Below are 23,613 nucleotides of genomic sequence, written 5' to 3'. Positions count from 1 at the left end.
TTAACCGCCCGTACGTTTTCTTTGCGCTATAGTATCTCTTGTCTATGATTTACCGTGTTAATATTGCGTGTGCATACCGTATAGGTTGGCTGCTATATAGATCTGCATAGAAAAGTGTATGCTCCTATTGAGTATAATAGAGAAAAACCGATTGACATGCATCGGTGTGTAGCAAGTTCCAGACTGTTGCGCAGTCGATCTCAGCAAAGATGGCTGCGTCCATGTCTCGGAAAACCACTTACTTCGCCGAAGAAGCTCGGGCGTTGCTATATGTTCATCAAAACGTTGGATATCACACAGAGTGACATCTAGATGTGAGTTGGAATTAATTTTTGACATATTTGATCCAAGATTTGGCGAAAACTTTAGTATTCTGTCAGTGATACTTTACATTTTTTTGAAGGCGTGGGACTGGGGCGGCTGAAACCCGAACTTTTGTTTTTTTTCTTCTCGCTCTGCAAACGATTGTCAAAGGTCAATATTCGTACATCTGATTGAACTTTGCCATGTACCATTCTATTCAACAGGTCCTATGCTACAAAATAAATATAACTTGTAATGAACAAAAGTAAATTTATAACAAGTTGAATGCCTCTGGCCGTCTCACCTGCATCACGCGATTCAATATAGCAGCAGTGCTGATTTTGAAAACTACTATAACTCGCACAAGATGTTCAGTGATACTTGGTTACTCGTATTTCCACGTTTTATGAACTAGACCAATACACTTATAGAGATATGATGGCAATTCAACAAATACCCCCAACGTGGCCAAAGTTCTTTGACCTTACATGACCTTCGACCTTGATCATGTGACCTGAAACTCGCACAGGATGTTCGGTGATACTTGATTACTCTTATGTCCAAGTTTTATGAACTAGACCAACACACTTTCAAATTTATGGCTGTAATTCAACAAATACCCCAATTTGGCCAAAGTTCATTGACCCTAAATGACCTTTGACCTTGATCATGTGACCTGAAACTTGCACAGGATGTTCAGTAATACTTGATTACTATTATGTCCAAGTTTCATGAATCAGATCCATAAACTCTCAAAGTTTTGATGGTAATTCAACAGATACCCCCAATTCGGCCAAAGTTCATTGACCCTAAATGACCTTTGACCTTGGTCATGTGACGTGAAACTCATGCAGGATGTTCAATGATACTTGATTAACCTTATGTATAAGTTTCATGAACTAGGTCCATATATTTTCTAAGTTATGATGACATTTCAAAAACTTAACCTTAGGTTAAGATTTTGATGTTGATTCCCCCAACATGGTCTAAGTTCATTGACCCTAAATGACCTTTGACCTTGGTCATGTGACATGAAACTCAGGCAGGATGTTCAGTAATACTTGATTAACCTTATGGCCAAGTTTCATGAACTAGGTCCATATACTTTCTAAGTTATGCTGTCATTTCAAAAACTTAACCTCAGGTTAAGATTTGGTGTTGACGCCGCCGCCCACGTACGTGCAACCCGGAAATCTTATGGGCGCCGCCATTAATTTTCCATTTCGTCAAACTTCGCGCTGATTGCTGGATCCTTTTTTGGTCTCATGAAATCTGAGCCAATCACAACCATCGTTCCCTTACAAAATATGAATATGCATGATTATAAAAGAGATTTTCACCCTCTTTCATATCATATATATTTTGTTATGGTTCTTAGTTAAAAAATAAATTAAAATATCACTTTAAATGACCCATTTTTCTCATGAAAAAAATTGATTTAAAATAGCTATATTTTAGTCAATCATATAAAAAAACTGCAACTTTTTTATGAATTCTTTCAAAAAATATATTATTCTAAATGATCATCCCGATCTTTTTCTCATTTACAATTACAAGTGTTAAATTCATCCTGAGGCTGCAGTGCCATGTGAAGAACAGCAAATTCAGAGTGAAATATTGTGAGATTTGACATATGTATCTCTGGAGGACGATTTTTTGGAAAGTAAGGGATATTTAGAATTATCGCTCGAAGGATTCAAAAGAATACATTTCAATCGTTAATATTTGGGTGGCTTTTGAAATAATGTTGCTAATAAATATGTTTTTTAATAAAAACTAACGATAGATAAAGCCGCCAACATGTGAATTTCACCGTACGCTGCCTTCTTAGGCGCCCGTGCGTAGCGGCCTCGATTTTCCCTGGAACGCGGTGGCCTGTGTAGTCCCATATTGGACTTTCCGCGTTACATCGAAATTTAACCTACTCATAGTTATTCATGATCCTCTTAAAATATAACTAAATGTTGTAAGATTCAAATCTGTAGGCATATCAATAATATATGTATTCATGAATATCATTTGTGAATTTTAACCAGTTTGAGATACAAACACACTTTCAAATTCAATATTCAAAGTGAGTGACTGAGCTGAAATAGGTGAACAGCTCCAACTCGCGACTGATTGTGCAAGTCAAGCCAAGGCAATTGACTGTTAATATCTTCCATTATGCCGATTAAAAAATGTTCAGTTAGATCCATCTTACCTTTGTATTTTTGTGCTCAACGCCAGGTCAACGGTACTTGATAGTTGAGTTGCTCGCTGACCAGGCCAGGTCCACGTCCACACGGGGGAGGGGGCGGGGGTGGGGGATCAGTCCGGGGCATTTTCAATGATTTTCTTTAAAATTAGACAACCCCATATCTGCATTAACATTTAATGCAATTTTTTTTTTATAGATCTTTGATACAAAACTTTCTTAATTTCATCTCGATCACTACCAATCATCTCTCTCGCTCTCTTTCTTGGGGTTAAGGCCAGAAGGGTACGTGCGTTGAGGGCTCTTCTGTCAAGATAGCATATTCATCATGATATACGCACATGTTTCTCATTGATATCTTGCTCTTTGGGTCTGAATCAAAATTACCTCATCAATACAGTGAATAAAGAGATTGATCTGGGTACATATTGTTGCCTTGACTAGAGATCAGAAATTGATTTATCAGAAATTGATTTATCAGCATTTTCCTTTTTTCACATATGTTTCTGACATCTGCTAAATCTTGAAGATTTTGCAAAACACACGTAGTGGACAGCATGAAGAGTGATGAGAATTGATTACAATTATTTTGCTCTTTTCTCATCGAATATAAATTTTCTTTCAATTAATTTTGTATGGTTATTTACTGTAATTGAGATTGTGGTATGAACAAGAATATTTTTTTTTAAATTTTATTTAATATTACTTCATATTAATCTTCTTATCATGACCGCTGAATCCATAATCATATTCGGTTCAGAGTATACCAGGAGTAATCTGTCTAGCCAGGAGCAAGCAAACATGGTTCGCATGCTTCAGAAACAGATTTTGTTTCAGGTAAGAATGTTCATGCCCTGGCTACTGATGAAGAGCATGCATGTTTAGTTTTGTTTTTAGTTTGATAAAAATTGTATTTTAACAAGATTACCACAATGAGCATATTTTCCTTGCATGTTGAGAGTTAATCAGAATGTGTAGAAATGAGGGGGGGGGCGGTGGGGGGGGGGGGGCAACATTATGATTGTCTACATTAAAAACTCAATGATTGTATTAAAACTTAAAAGACCAGTAACAGTGAGAGAGAGAGAGAGAGAGAGCATAAAGGAAGATTAATTTGCTTTATGAAATTGTGTTGTTCACTTGCATTCAATACAGGTCTACATTGTTCTGTTTACCTTTCGTATAATAATATTTGAAATTCAATATCTATAATGTGTTGTAAATTTTTTTAATAGGGGCCAGCCAGATGAAGAGTTTTAAACATTAAATTCATTTATTAAATTCATTTAATAAATTTCTCCTCAAAGTTTCCAAGGGAAAATAAGAGACATAAGCTACCTCCAACTCCACTCGTGATAAACATATAACATTACCATGAAAAACATTTATATAAATACTAACACAAAATAAAAAAAGAATCAAATTACAAAATTGCAACATTTACATTATAATAGCAATAAATAATAAACATGATTTTTACATAAACAAGTACAAATTGGCAAAATGATTGAAGGAATAACAGCCAGTGGAAGAAGTTACATTGAACAGCCATTATAATTGTTATTATCATTACTATTATTATTATCATTGTCATTAATTTATTTATAATTATTATTTTATTTTAATTGTTATTATTATCATTATTATTATTTCCTGCTGCAAAAATATAAAACCAATCATATATTATCATTTCTTTGTGATTGAGTATATTGGCACAGCTACACATGTGGGGCAAGGGGAGGGGGGGTGTACATCCTTTTCATCACAATATTGCTCTTTTAGCTTTAATTTTCTGGTAAATGTTTCAGGAAAATTCAAAAATGGAACTCTCTTTGTCTTACGAGGTATTTTAATGCCACAGAATCAGCACGATTTTGTAAGATTTCGGATGTGGTGCTCCATAGACACACACATAATGACACAGTACACACAAGAGGGGCCTGCGGACAAGGGTAGATTCAAGACTCAATAGCGGGAAAGTTTGAAATTAACACTTGTAATTGTCAATGAATAAAGTGTTGCAAATGACCTAAATAATACAAAAAATCATGAAATTAGAATACAATAAGTTGCAGAATCGAGATATTATTGATGATTTGAACTATACCCAAAATGTGCAAGAGCACCACCGTAACTCGGGAGGACGTGCGACGCCGGGGAAGAAGGCTTTGTTTTACTCATTAAACATCATGAGTATTGATGAATTTTATATGTATTGATTCGTTATACATTCCTAAATTCGAAAATCGACACGACTTATTTCCCGGACCATCCCTAAATTAATTATTGTGGCCTAAAGTCACCTTATAATTACGAGCCTGTCTCTTACGATTTTTTTTGTAAAATTTGACGAGCGCCCTCTCGCAACGTAGTGGTGAAATTAACCAAGATGGCGCGACACATATACTTTCCATTGACTGCGTGTAACGTGCACGTACGTGCGCCGCCGTCGGAAAAGCGGCGCCTATAGTCTCACTCTGCTATGCAGGTGAGACAAAAAAACTATTTGAATTTGTTTGGAACAATGCCTACTTATTACCAGTTTTATTGTTTCCTCCAGTGAGTAATTGCCATTATGCATAGGAATCTGTAGGCGCTATAGGGTTAAAGCTTAGACATCGGGAAAAATTACGCTGATAGAATTTAGACGGAAATCCACAGAAATCCAAACGTTTCTAATGTAAATGCAGAAAACATGAATTTTCAGCCTATTTCAAGGAATAATCATCCTATAAACCTCCTGAAAGGTGTCCTTTATCTACTTTGAGCCCTTTCACACGAAAAAGGAATATATCAGGATTATGTGGGAGCAATTTCAGGTTCCTACATGAAAAACCTCCTGAGAAATGGCCTGTTTATCAACTAGGTTGTCATATACGCGGTATTTCGCAAAATGTCACATTTTAGGTTTTGAGGTAGGAAATTAACAACCTTTATGCAAATTCCGGAATGAAATATTTTGCTGAAGTATTCTTCAAAGTGTTGTCTTTCAGCTGGGCATGACAAAAATCAAAAATCTGAAATTGCCCAAAATGACTTTTGGCGCACTTTTGTTTCGCCCCGGCCCACTGTGCGCCGCCGTCAGAAAAGCGGCGCCTATAGTCTCGCTTGCTATGCAGGCGAGACAAAAATGCATGAACCAATACACACTTATCCTAATTTTTCAATGAGCACATATAAATGTCAAAGACAGTTACATGCTTGATGGTCTAGAGAATTTTCTCCCTTTTACCATGCGAGTTGCAACAGATTTTCCTCAAAACGTAGGTCAAGTAAAACGTAATTTACAATTACTGGCTTTTCTTTCATGATATCAGTGAGTGTATTACAAAGCAGCTTGTAACTTATACACAACCTTATATAGGACAGGAATAAGTTCATGGGTGCTGATTCAGATTCTCAAATATTTTCACTACCAACAGCTTAAATCAACATATGTTCTTTGCAGATCTGAATTTGTGATGTTAATGGAATCTAAATGCAAGATAATTCATCAAAATATGGTTAAGGTTATAGGAAGTTCAGTACCACTTTGTTAAAATATCAGGGTCAATTTTGGCTTTAGTGCTTAAAAACAAGTCACCAAACTCACATACCTTTTTATACTTTCTAAGACGAACAGAACACTCACGTAGGCGGGCACATCTTGACAAGTCCAACCTGTTCATCTGTGGAGAATGTCTTTTCAGGTCCTTGACTGCTTGCTCGACGGTTCCCTGTTATGGATATCACAGAAGGTACAAGTGTATACTACTAAAATCCATATCACCAAATCATACTGATTAACATTGATGAACAGACAGTATTCTTACTCTGTTTTAAGAGAAATGAATAGACAAGAGCAAACAGGGAGATTTTTATGGCCCTTTGATCTAGAGTGGATATTCTATAACTTTGCCTTTAAATCAATGGTTATTTTTCTGTACTTTCAAAGTGGGGAGTGCTGTTTTCACGTCCTTTATACTTGGAACATAAAATTGCCATCATTAAAGGACAAGTCCACCCAAACAAAAACTTGATTTGAATAAAAAGAGAAAAATCCAACAAGCATAACGCTGAAAATTTCATCAAAATCGAATTTAGAATAAGAAAGTTATGACATTTTAAAGTTTTGCTTCATTTCACAAAACAGTTATGTGCACATCTTAGTTGGTATGCAAATGAGGGAACTGATGACATCACTCACTCACTATTTCTTTTGTATTTTATAATATGAAATATGAAATATTCTAATTTTCTCCCCATTGTCCTGTGAAAAAAAGTTTTATTTCTCCCTGAACATGTGGAATTACCATTGTTTAACATTTTATGGTTCAGTCAAGTTTGTCCTTATTGTCAAACCTGTAAAAATTGAAATATTGTATAATTCAAACGATAAAAAACAAAAGAAATAGTGAGTGAGCGACATCATCGACTCTCTCATTTGCATGTAACTGACTCGTTCATTTAACTATTTTGTGAAAAATAAGCGAAACTTTAAAATGTCATAACTTTCCTATTTTACATCCGATTTTGATGAAATTTTCAGCATTATGCTTGTCTGATTATGCTCTATTGATTCAAATCAACATTTTTCTGAGGTGGACTTGACCCTTAAACAATTCAGTATTTTGTTATCAGTATATGAAGAAATATTCACTCTGAAGGGTTGCTCAGACATGGTCTGCACACATATTTGTGCACTGTCCTTGGCAATATGTGGAACTTGTGATATTGTGCACCGTCTTACAAAGAGTTACGATTGGCCCTTGCTGAGTTGATTAATCAATGGCTCTTTGCAGCAGTGAGATTTTAAAAAAATCCCTTCCCTTGACCAAGTTTTTGAAGGATAACCTCCTAACCCGTTGAGTGTGCACAAAATCTTGCAGAGATCTATCTTACCACATCTAAACAGAGCTTATTCACTACTTGCTTAGCATACCCCATTATCATGTTGAAGAAAAGGAGTGGCCTGGTCCTCGACTTCCTGGCCTGAGTCAGCGACGGAACAAGAGATAGGAGCTCCTTCCATCATCCCATTATGATCTAGAAGAAAAGAAGTGCTCTGGTTTCCTTCTTCTTGATCCGAGTCGATGATGTAAGGAGAGACAGGCGCTTCTTTTATAAATCCATTATGATCTTCAAAAGAAGACGAGCTCTGGTCTCCAATTTCTTGTCCTGGGTCAATGATGAAAGGAAAGGCTGCAGCTTCTTCTTCCATTACCTAGTTTCAGAATGAAATGTCAATATTGATTGAAAGAATCAAACAAAATAGTTTCTTTACATAGTGTTTTTACTGCATAAATATTGCCAATCAAATATAAGACTTCATAAATGACTAAGATAAAAGTCTCACACAAAAACAATAATAATAACAAAAAAATACAAATTCTTTCAAGGAGCGCAATGACAATAATTGCACAAACAGTAGAACCAAACTTTGGGATATGTGCCTGAATATTTGACAAGATAAACTGGATGCACACAATACAATGAAATTTAATAGTCCTCGGCTTGTTTCCTGTGATATAACACTTCAGACTATATCATTATTTTCTCATTATTTGCTAACCATGCAGGTTTAGGATCAGATCTGTATTTTCTCCTCAAATCAGAAGGTGACAGGGACTTCGGTTTCAGTCACAATTATTTGCAATCAATTGCTCCTTACAATGACTCCCAATAATAAGTAATAATTATCATACCCTATCATGATCTTGAATAAAAGGAATGTTCTGGTCTTCTTCTTCTTGGTCTGAGTATGAGATGGTAGGAGGGACAGGAGTTTGGTTTTCAGCTTCTTCTCTTTCCATAACCTAATTTTACCAAGTTAAAAAAAATCATATTTATTATTAAATCTCTGTATTTCCTTTAAATTAAAACGCGATGCTTGACACACACGGAAAGATATAATTCTTGTCAAAATTTATACCATTGTTTATAATGGCAAGGACTTAATTCCTTGAATGATGGAAGCACTATTTGCACCGTTGTAATAATATGTGGGAATGCCGAACACTATGTCCAGTGGATATGTGCAATACTATTACGATAATAGCAGAATATGCCTCGGTAAATACATGAAAAGTAATACATATGTTAAATGAATGTTGTTCATGTTGGTTGAGCCAATCAGTGCCCCCCCCCCCCTTCCCAATAGCTGAAAGCTGAGAAGGTCACTAGTTAGACAGATTTCACTTCTCTATGAGGGGCGAATTCTTACCTCAAGCTTTACCATGACAACCGAACATCGACGCAGACGAAGAGTTCCCAAAGGCGAGTCAGTGTTGGTAATTGGTTGAGATCTTTGTTTCACTTCATTGATAACTGCTGTGTCTGACACCTGGTTTGAGAAACAACAATCAAAATCAAGCTGTGAGTTGGTTTAAGGGTTAACACAATGTTGACATCACCTAATCAACAATTCACATTCTGATTACAAATGGAAATAAATTGGTAACTCATAATACTGCTATCCTGGTGAAAATATGGCATCTGATACCACATGGTTGCAGTCCATTCGGTACAAATTTAATAATTTTACAATTCGAAGATTTGCCCATCGAATAGAAAATAGTGTTTGGTATTTCGGTGATCACTGATAACAGCTTTGATCTTTTAATGATAAGATTTATCATGATATCGAGTATGTGTAAAATGAAAGTTTGTAGCACCTGTGTACTATTTCATTCTAAGGAACACTAAAACTAGAGATGCTCGGCGGGTCGCGCAGCCGAGCACATGTATCCCTTGAACCAACCGCGTCATCCGTCATTGCGATATATAGAGCTCACACAGAAATTTGACAAATAAATACAATTATCATGGCGACAATGACCCTGCCCACATTTTGCCTGTGGGTACCAAATTTGCAGAGGTACCACATCTGCAGAGTCACGCAGCAGCGTGACTCTGCAGAACCTAAAGTATTGTCCAGTATCACCTGTTGGGGAATACAATTATAGAGTAATCTGGATATATTTTGTAAACCTAACCCTAAGACCCCCCACCAAAAATGAAAGGCATCTTCGCTTCACCTTCTAATATTGCTTCTGTGTGCCAACTGTTATGACAAACTGGAAAAAAAGCAGAAGTTACAGGTTTTACCAAGTTTTCCACAAAAATATGTTTACCATGGCAACCATGTCTCCACCCACTCCAAAATCATTAGGTGGCTTTGCTTTACCATAATGGACTTTCATGACAAATTTGACGATAATTGGAGAAGAAATGCAGCCAGAAGAGCACTCACAAGGAAATCTCTGCTATTTCCACAAAAACTCTTGTTACCATGGCAACGATGTCTCCACCCACACCAAAATTAATAGGTGGCTTGCTTTACCATAATGGACCTTCATGCCACATTTGAAGATGATCGAAGAAATACAGCTGGTAGAGCGCTCACAAGGACATCTCTGCTATTCCACAAAAACTCTTGTTACCATGGCAACGATGTCTCCGCCCACAGCAAAATCAATAGGCGGCTTTGCTTTACCAGAATGGACCTTCATGAAACATTCGAAGATGATCAGAGAAGAAATGCAGCTAGTAGAGTGCTCACAAGGACATTTCTGCTATTCCACAAAAACTCTTGTTACCATGGCAATGATGTCTCCGCCCACACCAAAATCAATAGGCGGTTTTGCTGAACCATAATGGACCTTCATGCCACATTTTAAGATGATCGGAGAAGGATTGCAGCTGGTAGAGCGCTCACAAGGACATCTCTGCTATTCAACACAAACTCTTGTTACCATGGCAATGATGTCTCCGCCCACACCAAATCAATAGGCGGCTTTGCTTTACCATAATGGACCTTCGTGCCACATTCAAAGATGATCCGAGAAGAAATGCAGCTGGTAGAGCACTTACAAGGACATCTCTGCTATTTCCACAAAAACTCTTGTTACCATGGCAATGATGTCTCCGCCCACACCAAAATCAATAGGCGGCTTCGATATACCATACTCGACTTTCATGCCACATTTGAAGATGATATAGAAGAAATGCAGCCGATAAAGTGCTCACAAGGAAATCTCTGCGGCGGCAGACGCGGCGCGATGAGGCCAAATCCATAGTATCCTCCGAACTCTGTTCGGGGGATACAATAAGTGTACGCAAGTGTACATTACTAGTATGCATGATAAGGGCAATTAAATATGCCCTGGAAAACATACAAGTCAAAATCAACTGTCATATTTTGTGCTCAATTACAATAAATTTGCCAGAAATCATGGAATACCGATATGATTGTGCTTAGAATCCATGATCTTCATAAAAGGCGATTTGCCACTTTTTTTCAGATCAACATACATTTTGCTACTAAAACTTTTCCAGGAAATATTTTATTACATTTACAAAATCATGAACTACAAAGCAAAAAATACAAGATTACATTGTAAGTTTGTACCTTGACCTTCGATGTTGGGGTCAAGCCAAGCATAGCCATGAAAGAAGTGTGGCTCATTTCAGTCCTTGGTGGTGAAGATCTCTGTCTTACTTCTGACAGTTCTCCTTTACCTTGTCCCTGAAATCAATAAATGAAAAGGAAGTATCAACTTGAGAAAGTTGCATCTACATGCTCTATAAACATCGTGCGGTGGCCATGAACGACTGTGGTACGTTAAGAGTGGTTGTTACCCTTACATCACATGATTAGTCTATCTACATAGAGCAACTAGGCTTTAATTCTCTTTAGCCAAACCATCACAAAGGAAAGATTTGTATTACGCTAGATATTGCACATATAATTATCGTGTATCCGTTATAAGAATGCATGGATACCATCTTTAGAATGCTACACGATAGAAATGTCAGGAAACCAATTAATCAAATGTAGATTCAAGTGCTGTTAGGCCAAACTATTTTCAAATGAGGGATGGAATGAATTTGGTGACACAATGAATAGAAAATTTTTTCCAAAATTTGGAGATAGTTTTCTGCATATGGTGGTAACTTTGGGTGAAGTTATTTTGAAGAATTTTCGGCTAATCATCAGCCTAATTCACTCCTTGATATCCTATACAACGAGAATCAAAATGAAATCAGCTTTCAAGAATTTCCCGTCTAAAAGACAAATTTTACAGAAATTGGAACAAAAAAATACACAAAGTAAACTGCATATATTGCAGTGCATTATAAATTTTCATCATTTTCTTAAAATTAAAAAATCAATCTTCAAAATTTATCATTATGAATCAGCCAGTAATAGCATTATTACGTTTCCATGTACAATTTTCACTTCAAGTTCTCTCACCTATTACTTAAAAAAACACTGCCTGTCTCGTCTTTATCTACTGCATATACATTTACCTTTGTGTGGAATTCCTTCATAATAGAACAAGGTGGTAAACGTAACTGTCTGGATGGGAGATCATTCGATGGTGAATGCCCTTTAGTGACCTTCAGTGATTCCGCTACATTCCACTCTCCCAATTTCTGCATAAAGGTAAAGGAAGGAGGGAGCAGGAAAGCTAAAGTGAAGCCATAGATGTGACTTCTAATAAGGTACCTTAAACCAAAAACATCCACTCAGTTTCTGTCTTCTCTCTTTCGATTCTTAATTTCTGCACAGAGTCAGCAAAGAGGAAGCAGGAAGTCTGCTTCATAAATAAAATCAAATAAAGTATTTAAAAAATTCATGCATGACTTTACAAACAGCATTATGAAAAGCTAGTCTTGTGCAGTTTGGAGTATACAGACATCACAGCAGAACATGAACTTGTGTATTCCCCCAAATCATCAACATATAAATCGCTGAGTCAAATGACCAGAGCTGCAAACCTACACAAGAACATTTCAGTGTTACAAAATCAAAATCAGTATTTTAATGAGGAAATCAGTATTTTCTAAGAAATACCATAGGACAACACATAAAACTGTTAATTTAGAAATCAGTATTTTGCATGAAACCATCAGTATTCTTTTTCAAATTTCAGTACTACATGTAAATACGGAATATTCGTACTACTTGGCAGCTCTGAATGACTGAAAAGACAAACACATCTGAGGTGAACTGTGAATGTTTCAATTCTAAGGCTTCAAAATATTTATACATGACAGAGGCAAGAAAGAAACGTCTGGGAATAATTGTGTATTGTCTTATCATACCTCACTGCATAAATCTTTGCAGTCTTTTAGGATTACAGAACACCTTCTTGGCCTACACAAGGTCATTTCCGAAGATTCCTGTTCCTGCTTACAAGCTGCCCCTTGAACCTGCGTGTAGTAAATAATGATAAACAAGCAATCACAACAAGGAAACCAATTCCAAGGGTTCACATAACGTAACTGAGACACTAATATGGCAGTACGCAGCATTTTTTTCTCCTGGGGGTTTGTTTGTTTTATTTTTATTTCTGCGTTCACAATACATTATCAAAAATATTTACATTGTTTGTAATATACAAAATAATTCATGATGCATACAATATAAACATAATACATAATTTGAAGGAAAAAAATGGTGAGGGCATATACTTTACATTTGATGTCGAATTGATTTAGAGGTAATTAACAGTCTGGGGTTTGTGAGATGAAAGTTTCCAGATGTACGAGTTGGGTAGGTATGGACAGAACTATTGAACTTAAACATATCATCAAAAAGGGGTGAGGTGCAAGAATATTTCAAACAGTCAATAACACATGTGGAGCATTTTGGCCGTGTGGATTATTCTCCTGACTATGCAACAGACAGTTGCAGGTTCGAATCCCAACCATGGCGTAATTTCCTTCGGCAAGAAATTCATCCACATCATGCTGCACTCAACCCAGTTGAGGTAAATGGGTACCTGGCAGGAATTCATTCCTTGAAATGCTTCCGCGCTGTTAAAGGCTGTGGGGCTAAAGCCGGGGTTATAATATCCAAGTCCTTTGGAAGTGCATAGGGACGTCATATCATAATGTGATATGCGCTATACAAGAACTCTTATACTATTCTGTAAGTAAGGGACATGAGTCACCGAGATGATCACGGAGATGTTTTGAGCATTTTAATTGATATTGAAGATTTCGATGCACACTAATGTGTGAATTTTTGTTGAAAACTTGTAAATGAAAAAATTGGTATTTGACAATTTCTAACAAGTTTAATAAAGGGGCGACTGCACCTCTGTCCCTCTTTCCTACTTACAGGCATTGACATTCACACTTTTTTGTCTTTCAAACCCAATACTGATATTTCTCTTGAAGTATTCAATGTTGTTACAGTTTAGGTGATACAATTTCAAAGATTATGGGAACTGGGTAATTCAGTAGTCAATGGGATGAATATTACTTTGTAGGCACAAAATTACACATCTCATAATAATATAAGCTGTTAACTTCAGTAACTCTACACCACCAGCCAGAGCTACTCACCAGAATAAAGTCATCAGAATCAGTGTCCATTGGCTCCTCAATATCTTCATCAGGTCCTTGATATTAAAATGAATAATTCAGAAAAAAATACATATAGTTACTGAAAAAAATTATGGTAAAATAATTGATATGGCCAGCTAAAAGAGAGAGATACAGAGAGACATATAGATAGATAGAGTTCTTGAATCTAAACAAATTAAGTCATTATTATGCATTTTCTCTTCTCAATTAGATGACAGCAGTACTGAATACTTTTGTTTGTTTCCCTTTTTTTTCAATAAGAGGCAATATGCACGGATGAAACTTGGAATAAAGACTAAGATATTGGTGACAAAGTGTTATGAAAAGATAAAATTGGGTTCACTCTATTAAAATTAATTATTAGCATATAAAATTAGATCTTTTATTCTTATTCTCACCTTCATGATTATCTTGACTGATATCATTGCGGGGCTGCTTCCTCAGTGACTGTCTTCTAGATTCATTAAAATCTCTTAAATCATTAGGGGCTTGACTTCTAGGGGACTGACTCTTAGACTCATCAAGATTTATGATATCATCAGGGGCTTGCCTTCGCGGTGACTGTCTTCTTGACTTAAGATGACTGATATCATCAGGGGCCTGCCTCTTTGGTGACTGTCTTCTTGACTTCAGACGTCTGATATTATCAGGGGTCTGCCTCTTTAGTGACTGCCTCCTGGACTTGTTAAGAGATGTGATATCATCAGGGGCTTGTCTTCTAGGTGAGTGTCTTCTTGACTCATTAAGATCTCTGATATCATTAGGGGCCTGCCTCTTTGGTGACTCTCGCCTACATGTAGACTCGTTAAGAGATATATCTTCAGGGGCCTGCCTCCTTGGTGACTGTCCCCCATAATCATCAAGATTTATGATATCATCAGGGGCTTGCCTTCTCGGTGACTGTCTTCTTGACTTCAGACGTCTGATATCATAAGGGGTCTGCCTGTTTAGTGACTGCCTCCTGGACTTGTTAAGAGATGTGATATCATCAGGGGCTTGTCTTCTAGGTGAGTGTCTTCTTGACTCATTAAGATCTCTGATATCATTAGGGGCTTGCCTTCTTGGGGATCGTCTCCTAGTCTTAATGTCTCTGATATCATCAGGGAACTGTATCCCAGGTGACTGTTTCCTAGAATCTTTTCCATCTCTGATATCATTTGGGGCCAGTTGAAGATCTCTGATATTATTTAGGGCCTGTCTCCTTGGTGACTGTCTGCTAGACTCATTAAGAGATACGATACCATCGGGGGCCTGCCTCCTTGGAGACTGTCTCCTAGAATGACCAAGATCTCTGATATCTGGGGTCATTATAAGATCTCTGATATCATCAGGGGCCTGTCTCCTTGGTGACTGTCTGCTAGACTCATTAAGAGATACGATACCATCTGGGGCCTGCCTCCTTGGAGACTGTCTCCTAGAATGACCAAGCTCTCTGATATCAGGGGTCATTATAAGATCTCTGATATCATCAGGGGCCTGTCTCCTTGGTGACTGTCTGCTAGACTTAAGATTTCTGACATTGTCTGGGGCCTGCCTCTTCGGTGACTGTCTTCTAGACTTAAGATTTATGCTAATCACAGGAGCCTGGTTACTAGACTCATTAAAGACCCTGCTCTCATAAATTGAATGTCTATTAGATTGAGTACAATGATTGTTAGCATCTGGTGACTGCTTCCTAGCATGATTACAATGACTACCATCATCAAGTAATGATGTCCTTGATACACCAAGATGGTTGCCAGCTTTGGGCGATGGTGTTCCAGATTGATTAAGAGCTCTGCTATGACCATCAGGCGACTGTCCTCTAGATCTATTAAGATCTCTGGGTGAATGTCTCCTAGGTTGATGACGATCATTGAAGACACCAGGTGATGGGGTCCTTGATTGATTATAATCTCTTTCACCACCAGGTGACAGCTTCCTTGTTTGATAACGGTGACTGTCCGCACCCAGTGTTGACGTCCTAGGTTGAGGTACATCACTCCTAGCATGAGGTGACTGTCGCCTCGATCTAATCCCAGATCTGCTCGGGTAAGCTGATTCTATGAAGTCACGGTCACGATCCTGTGTAACACAATATGACTGTTCCATGCTCTGATCAAGATCTTTGCTTCTGTTGCTTAAGTCACTCCGGCCAAAAACCCTGCTCCTTCTAGTTTCCTCATTTCCAGCTTCATTATCGGATTCCATAACCTCTTTCATGATTTTTAAATACAGACTATCCGCAATCTGTCGACTCCTCACCCCATTCTCTGAACAGGTTGGTGTACTAATATCTCCCTGATAAAACACAGCTCCTTGTTGTAAATCTTCTGCCTCCTCTTCTCTTCTTCCATCCAAATTCTCCCCAACATTGTCCAACTCTTCAACCTCCTCATCCCCTCGCAGTTTTCTTCTTCTTGTTCTCCCACGCTTTGGACCATCTTCATTCCAGATTTCCCGGAGAAGGCTATACAGATCTTTTTCGCTAGGAGGACCAGCCATGCAGAGTGAGACAAGTCTCTTGTAAATGCCCTTTCTTTCCGAATTTCCATTATTGAAGAAATCATGTACATCACAATGAAAACGACCATTGTGTGAAGACAACTGCAAGGGAAAGACAATATAAAGGGTATTAACAGAAGATTACACGTTAATCTCAACATAAGAAGAAAAAGTTCTTCACAATTATATAAATCTCTAAATAATGAAAGATTGTTATCTTTCATCAAAAAATCTTTCAACAAAAAATCATAAATGTATGACTATTTTTACTTTTGTTGCTTCAAATGGATTTATTTTATGCTATTTATGATCGCAAAAGAGTCCCCGGCAAAGTTCATCGGAAAAATCAATTAAAAACAAAGGTTTGAAAAAACAAAGAAATACAAATTTAGAAAAAAATACATAAGAAATTACATTTTTTGCAATTTTTTATGGATATTTGTTGTAAAGGTAAAAATTGATACTCTCACCAGAAATCTACTAGCTTAATGAATAGAGTTAAAGGCAAAAACATACAAAATTTAGAGCAATTTCATATGCTTATTTGCATAATTAATAAAAAAATATAAACAGTTAATTTTTGTCATGTAACTTTGATGCAGAAGTACAAGAAATTGCTGATAGTACACTTAATTGCATGTAAAATCAAACACACACAAATAAGCGGAATTCTACTACACAGTGAGTGGCTGTATAATAGAAAACATAAAGTTCAACAAATCCACTTTTAATATTTTGAACTTGAAAAAAAAAAAGCAAATATGCTAAAACCATGTAATATTACAGTTGTAAGTAGTTTAAGGACGTTCCACAGTTATGTTTGTGCGCATCATGATCTGCGCATATTTTACACTCTGCGCGCTGACGTCACAATGGATGAACTGGTGATTTAACCAGCTAGCTGTAGGTAATGTGAGCTGAGTTTTCTCCTTATCTGCACTAACTTCAGATCTGATGTGTTATTTTATGAAGCTAATAAACTAGAATTATTCCATGGACCATTTTTTTTTATTCCTCTACAATTTCAAAATAGTTTCTCTGTAGTGCTGCAAAGTATGATGAATATGACCCCGAGTTTGAATTGGTTCGGAATTTTTCCTCACATAGATACAAAGCTTTTGGCGCGTTTTCAAGGGTGTTTTAAGAAGCAAATTTGCTCTAATAAGAGTGCTGATAGTTTGAAAACAAGCACATGAACCCATATTTTTTATATGTTTGCACCTCTTTGGTATACCTTCTTCTACTTGAACTTTGCAAAATTTGGTGAAAATGACATGGGTTTTGACTAAAGTGCAGCATTTCTTTTACTTCTCAAGTTTGTTATTGAAATTTGAAATGCTTGACGTTGAGTATCTTTCCCGCAATTTCTGAGAACTAAGAGTGTTGTTAGACTTTAATGAGCAAACAATTGACAACAATATAAATAAATCATCCATCTTACGGATACAATTGTTAATCATATTACAAAATTTGATGAAATCTTCATGGATTTTGACTGAGTAATATAGCTTTAAACTCATTGTTGTGATCTCGTGAGGTCTAAATATGCCAAATACTTTTGGATGCACAATTCTTAAGAACATCCATTTTGGGTTAACTTTGAAGCTCTATAGCAAAAAATCAAGCACATGGACCCATGTTAATTTGTGTATATTTGGAATATTCAGGTGCTAAAGTATCTTTGTGCAAAGTATGATGAAAATGACATGGATTTTCAATGTTTGGGAGCAAGACTGCGGAACTACTCGCATTTTAGACGGTATATCAACAGACTTTGCTTGTTTTCAACACATTTTGGGCTGTTTCAAGCCAACTCGCAATAGTCTGGACACTGATAATTTGAAAACAAGCACATGGACCCTATAATTTAAATGTCTTGACTTCTTCAGAATATATTCTTCTACAAATCTAGAGAGTATGATGAAAATGACATGGATTTTTAATATGGATGTTTGGGAGCAGAACTACGGAACCATTCGTATTTTAGACATTTTGGACGGTATCATCAGACTTTTACTTGTTTTCGGCGCATTTTGGGCTGTTTCAAGCCGACTCGCAACATTTTGGACACTGATAGTTTAAAAACGAGCACATGGACCTCATATTTTTAATATTTCAACGTCTTCAGAATATATTCCTCTACAAATCTAGAGTATGATGAAAATGACATGGATTTTGAATGTTTGGGAGCAGAACTACGGAACCATTCGTATTTTAGACATTTTGGACGGTATTATCAGACTTTTACTTGTTTTCGGCGCATTTTGGGCTGTTTCAAGCCAACTCGCAACATTTTAGACACTAATAGCTTAAAAACGAGCACATGGACCCCATGTTTTTAATATTTTAACGTCATCAGAATATATTCTTCTGTAAATCTAGAGAGTATGATGAAAATGACATGGATTTTGAATATTTGGGAGCAAAACTACGGAACTATTCGCATTTTAGACGGTAATATTACTAGACTTTTGCAAGTTTTCGGCGCATTTTAGGTGGATTTCAATATTTTCAAGCCAACTTGCAACACTTTGGACACTGATAGTTTAAAAACAAGCACATGGACCCTATATTTTTTATATTTTAACGGCCTTAGAATATATTCCTCTACAAATTCAGAGAGTATGATGAAAATGACATGGATTTTGAATGTTTGGTAGCAAAATACGGGAACCATTTGCATTTTAGACGGTATCATAAGACTTTTGCACGTTTTCAGCGAATTCGGCGCACTATAGGCGATTTTCAAGCCAACTCGCAACAGTTTGGACCCTGATGATTAAAAAACGAGCATATGGACTCTATATTTTAAATATTTTAACGGCTTTAGAATATATTCCTCTACAAATTTAGAGAGTATGATGAAAATGACATGGATTTTGAATGTTTGGGAGAAAAACTACGGAACTATTCGCATTTTAGACGGTAATATTACTAGACTTTTGCACGTTTTCGGCGCATTTTAGGTGGATTTCAATATTTTCAAGCCAACTCGCAACACTTTGGACACTGATAGTTTAAAAACGAGCACATGGACCCTATATTTTTTTATATTTCAACGGCCTTAGAATATATTCCTCTACAAATTCAGAGAGTATGATGAAAATGACATGGATTTTGAATGTTTGGTAGCAAAATACGGGAACCATTTGCATTTTAGACGGTATTATTAGACCTTTGCACGTTTTCGGCGCATTTAGGCGATTTTCAAGCCAACTCGCAACAGTTTGGACACTGATAACTAAAAAAACGAGCATATGGACCCTATATTTTTAATATTTTAACGGCTTTAGAATATATTGCTCTACAAATTCAGAGAGTATGATGAAAATGACATGGATTTTGAATGTTTGGGAGCGAAATACGGGACCATTCGCATTTTAGACGGTATTATTATACTTTTGCACGTTTTCGGCGAATTCGGCGCACTATAGGCGATTTTCAAGCCAACTCGCAACAGTTTGGACCCTGATGATCAAAAAATGAGCATATGGACTCTATATTTTAAATATTTTAACGGCTTTAGAATATATTCCTCTACAAATTTAGAGAGTATGATGAAAATGACATGGATTTTGAATGTTTGGGAGCGAAATATGGACCATTTGCATTTTAGACGGTATTATTAGACTTTTGCACGTTTTCGGCGCATTTTAGGCGATTTTCAAGACAACTCGCATCACTTTGGACACTCATAGTTAAAAAACGAGCACATGGACCCCATATTTTTAACTTCCCTACACCTTCGATATGCATTCCTCTACAATTTAGCAGAATTTGATGAAAATGACATGGATTTTGAAAAAAGTGCAGCTTACAAAATACTTTTTTAAATTTTTGAATAGATTCACGTCTTTGAATATTTGTTTTTTTCCGAGTTTTTGCACCATTTTTGCCAAATGAGGGCGCTGCTGACTCCAAATAGATACAGTTTTACCAATTAAAAGACTTTCTCTTACTTTAGTATCTACTAAGTTACATATCCTGAAAGTTTTATGAAGTTTGATGCGTTATCCACTGAGTAAAGATGACTTAAACTCATTTGGTGAATTCGTGAGGTCTAAGAGAGGCATAATTCTCTTGATTGTGCAACATTTCATATCATTCAAATACGGCGACTTTGAAGACCCGTAGAAAAAAAATAAGCACATGAACCTATATTATTTTTTGCATTTTCATAATGTATAGATACCAAAGTAACTCTCTGCAAAATTTGGTGAAAAAGACATGGACTTCATTTTAACTGTGGAACGTCCTTAAGTATAATTCTTAATTGACCATTCAGTGTTCCAACTTACCCCGATATGGGGTAAGTTGGAACACTTGCGATGGTCTTGTTCAAGGTCGATTTTTTTTTTCTGTAACCATCATAGAGTTAAACATTTTATGGGGTACATTTGAAGCCCTTAGATATATGCTTCAAGCTGATACATTGATTGTTTCTCAAATAAAATCTGTTTGGATTTTACAGCCATTTTTGTCAAAAATTTTCGAACTAACCCTGGTCTCCCCTATACACTAATACACTACAAGAGTATTTTGTGACACACTAAAAACTGATTCATAACATTAAGGAGAAAATAAAGATGATAACAGACCAAGCAATCCTAGCAAATTGTAATAATGAAAAGAATCATATAGGGATGAGTAAACACTAATCAGTTGCTTATAAATACAGTGCGTATCAATAAGTATACCCTTGAAATCCTTGTAAATTTTTGAAGCCTTTCTGCATCAGTATAATTATATTGATACAAGATTTTAAAAGCAAATGACAATACGCATGTCGACTAGTTTCCGCTCAAGTGAGCACCAAATACATTTTAAATGTCATGCAAAGTTACTTTCAAAACAAGTGGAACACCTCTAGCAGTCTCGCCTGCACTACGCAATTCGATATAGCAGCAGTGCTGACTTTGAAAACAGATATTAAATAATTATTAACAAAAGAAAACACTCATATGATAATAAAATACTATGTCCGTTGGCCAAAAATGACATTTGATTTGACCATGATCATGTGACCTAAGATGTGTGCAAAACAATCATTCATACTTGATTGCCCTTATGTCTGTTTCATAAACTACATGTGAAGATCCATAAGCTTTTTAAGTTATGATGCCAATTCAACAAATACCCCAAACATTTCCAAAGTTCATTGACCTTAAATGACCTTTGATCTTGGTCATGTGACGTTCAGGGATACATGGCTACTCCTATGTCCAAGTTTTATGAACTAGATCCATAAACTTTAAAGTTATGACGACAATTCCACAAATTCCCCCAACATGGCCAAAGTTCATTGACCCTAAGTGACCTTTGACCTTGGTCATGTGACCTGAAACTTAGGCAGGATCTTCAGTGATACACTATTACTCTTATGTCTAAGTTTCATGAACTAGGTTCATACACTTTCCAAATTATGATGACATTTCAAAAACTTAACCGTGGTTAAGATTTCGATATTGATTCCCCCAACATGGTCTAAGTTCATTGACCCTAAATAACCTTTGACCTTGGTCATGTGACCTGAAAGTCAAGCAGAATGTTAAGTAATACTTGATTACCCTTATGTCAAAGTTTCATGAACTAAATCCACATACTTAAAGTTATGATGACTTTTCAAAAACTTAACCTTGGTTAAAATTTCAATGTTGATGCCGCAGCCATCGCCGCCATCAGAAAAGCAGCACCTGGGCATTTTCACCACAGATGGGACACAGAGGCAAAAAAATCAAATTGATATGTATGTCAAATGCTTTATGTTTTTTAATAATACAAGACCTGAAGTTTCTGAGACAATTTTTTTTCGACTCTGGCAGCCATTTTTTATTTCAAAATGGCCGCCAAAGTATGGATACAAATTAGTGTTGAAAATGGTATATTGATACATATTTTGTTCTGACAGATATTTAAAGAACAGGTTTGATCAGGATGTTTTCCCCTGTGATTTAGCTTGCTATTATGACACTTTATAAATCCCATAGAAAGAATCACCAGTAATTCATTTATCTGATAAAAAAATATTGATGAAGTATGTGATATGGTATGTAATGTCAGTTACCAAAAACATGACCTTTTTTTCTCATTTTCCAGAAAAGAGGATATATTATATGAAACTTGGTAGATTTCCTCCTTAGGTAACACCCCTCCATTCTACACCAAAATTAAAGATAATCAATTAACAATCAAGCCATAGGGTACCATTGAATATGTGTAATGTCAGTTACCAAGTGGAAAATGTAATGTCAGTTACCGAGATGAAATGTCAGTTACCATGATAAAACGTTGGTTACCAATAGTGAAATGCAGATGTGGTCAATTTCATGGTGTAAAAATATTGTATACTTGTTATTTAAGTCTTTCACTTAATTAAATCACACCAGAAGGAGCTTGCTATTGACTTTAAAAAGGTATAGTTCACAAGGAATACTATATAAAATTATGAAGAAAGTTGCATTCCCATTGTGCAAAAAAAAATACTGTGAAATTGCATATGTACATGTACTTACCAAGTACCTAATTGTTTGTATCAGACAAAAAGTTTTTTTTTTTTTTGGTTTTCGGGGGGAGGGTACCGGTACTTTTCCCAACCTATTGCCTAAATCTGCAACATCTGGGGAGTGTTTCATCAACATTCTCATCCGACAAGTTGTCAGATCTGACATCTTTCTCTGATGTCGATTGGCTGAGAGGTACTGTTACTATGGTAACTGTCGGATAAAATGGGACTTGTCGGATAAAACGTCCGACAAGTCCTTTCATGAAACGCTCCCCTGATAAGCTTATATGAATGGGGGTTTCCAGGGCCCCTTTTTTTAGTTTCTAGGATTCTTATACCTGTTTTTATACCTGTTAGTAGGGTAGATGTGTGATACAATTTTTGTTTTTGGTTTAAAAGTGTAGATGAAAAGTGAAATTTGACAGTTCTGATCAATGTTGCATGGATCTACTAAAACTGTGTCTTTTTTCTAATTTACAAATAGTTCAGTTTCAGTTTAGAAGCTGGAGTTTATTTTTTGTTGACAGATTAAAAAAGAAATTAGCGAAGAGAACGATTAAACAAATTATGATAAAAATTGAAATCCGACAGATATGAACAGGCATTGCTTGCACTGACCAGAATATAAATCAATAAAACTGCATGGCTGCATGAGATTCGGGGAGGGGTAGCCTAGGGGAGGTGACCCTTATTCATTTTGCCTTTTTTGAGGGGAGGGGAAGGTTGAAGAAGGAAAAGGTTTAAAAAGTCAAAATAAAACTGATATGTA

General features: G+C 36.3%; 1 protein-coding gene across 2 annotated transcripts in view; it reads right to left on the bottom strand.

The window, feature by feature from the left end:
• LOC129280144 (uncharacterized) overlaps nt 1-23,613 on the bottom strand; it is a 34,575-nt gene that overhangs the window by 6,000 nt on the left and 4,962 nt on the right. For both annotated transcript variants that reach the window (XM_064115698.1, XM_054916199.2), the window contains 9 exons: nt 14,257-16,444; nt 13,838-13,893; nt 12,590-12,697; nt 11,792-11,917; nt 10,890-11,006; nt 8,703-8,822; nt 8,185-8,295; nt 7,422-7,703; nt 6,097-6,216 (listed from right to left, as the gene is read on the bottom strand). In XM_064115698.1, coding sequence (XP_063971768.1) covers nt 6,097-6,216; nt 7,422-7,703; nt 8,185-8,295; nt 8,703-8,822; nt 10,890-11,006; nt 11,792-11,917; nt 12,590-12,697; nt 13,838-13,893; nt 14,257-16,444 — 3,228 coding nt within the window. The remainder of the gene's footprint in view (nt 1-6,096; nt 6,217-7,421; nt 7,704-8,184; nt 8,296-8,702; nt 8,823-10,889; nt 11,007-11,791; nt 11,918-12,589; nt 12,698-13,837; nt 13,894-14,256; nt 16,445-23,613) is intronic.

This window comes from Lytechinus pictus, chromosome 2, assembly GCF_037042905.1.
Source record: "Lytechinus pictus isolate F3 Inbred chromosome 2, Lp3.0, whole genome shotgun sequence".
Lineage (NCBI taxonomy): Eukaryota > Metazoa > Echinodermata > Echinoidea > Temnopleuroida > Toxopneustidae > Lytechinus > Lytechinus pictus.
The sequence above is the reverse complement of the archived record's forward strand: the minus strand, read 5'-3'. Positions and strand labels throughout refer to the sequence as shown.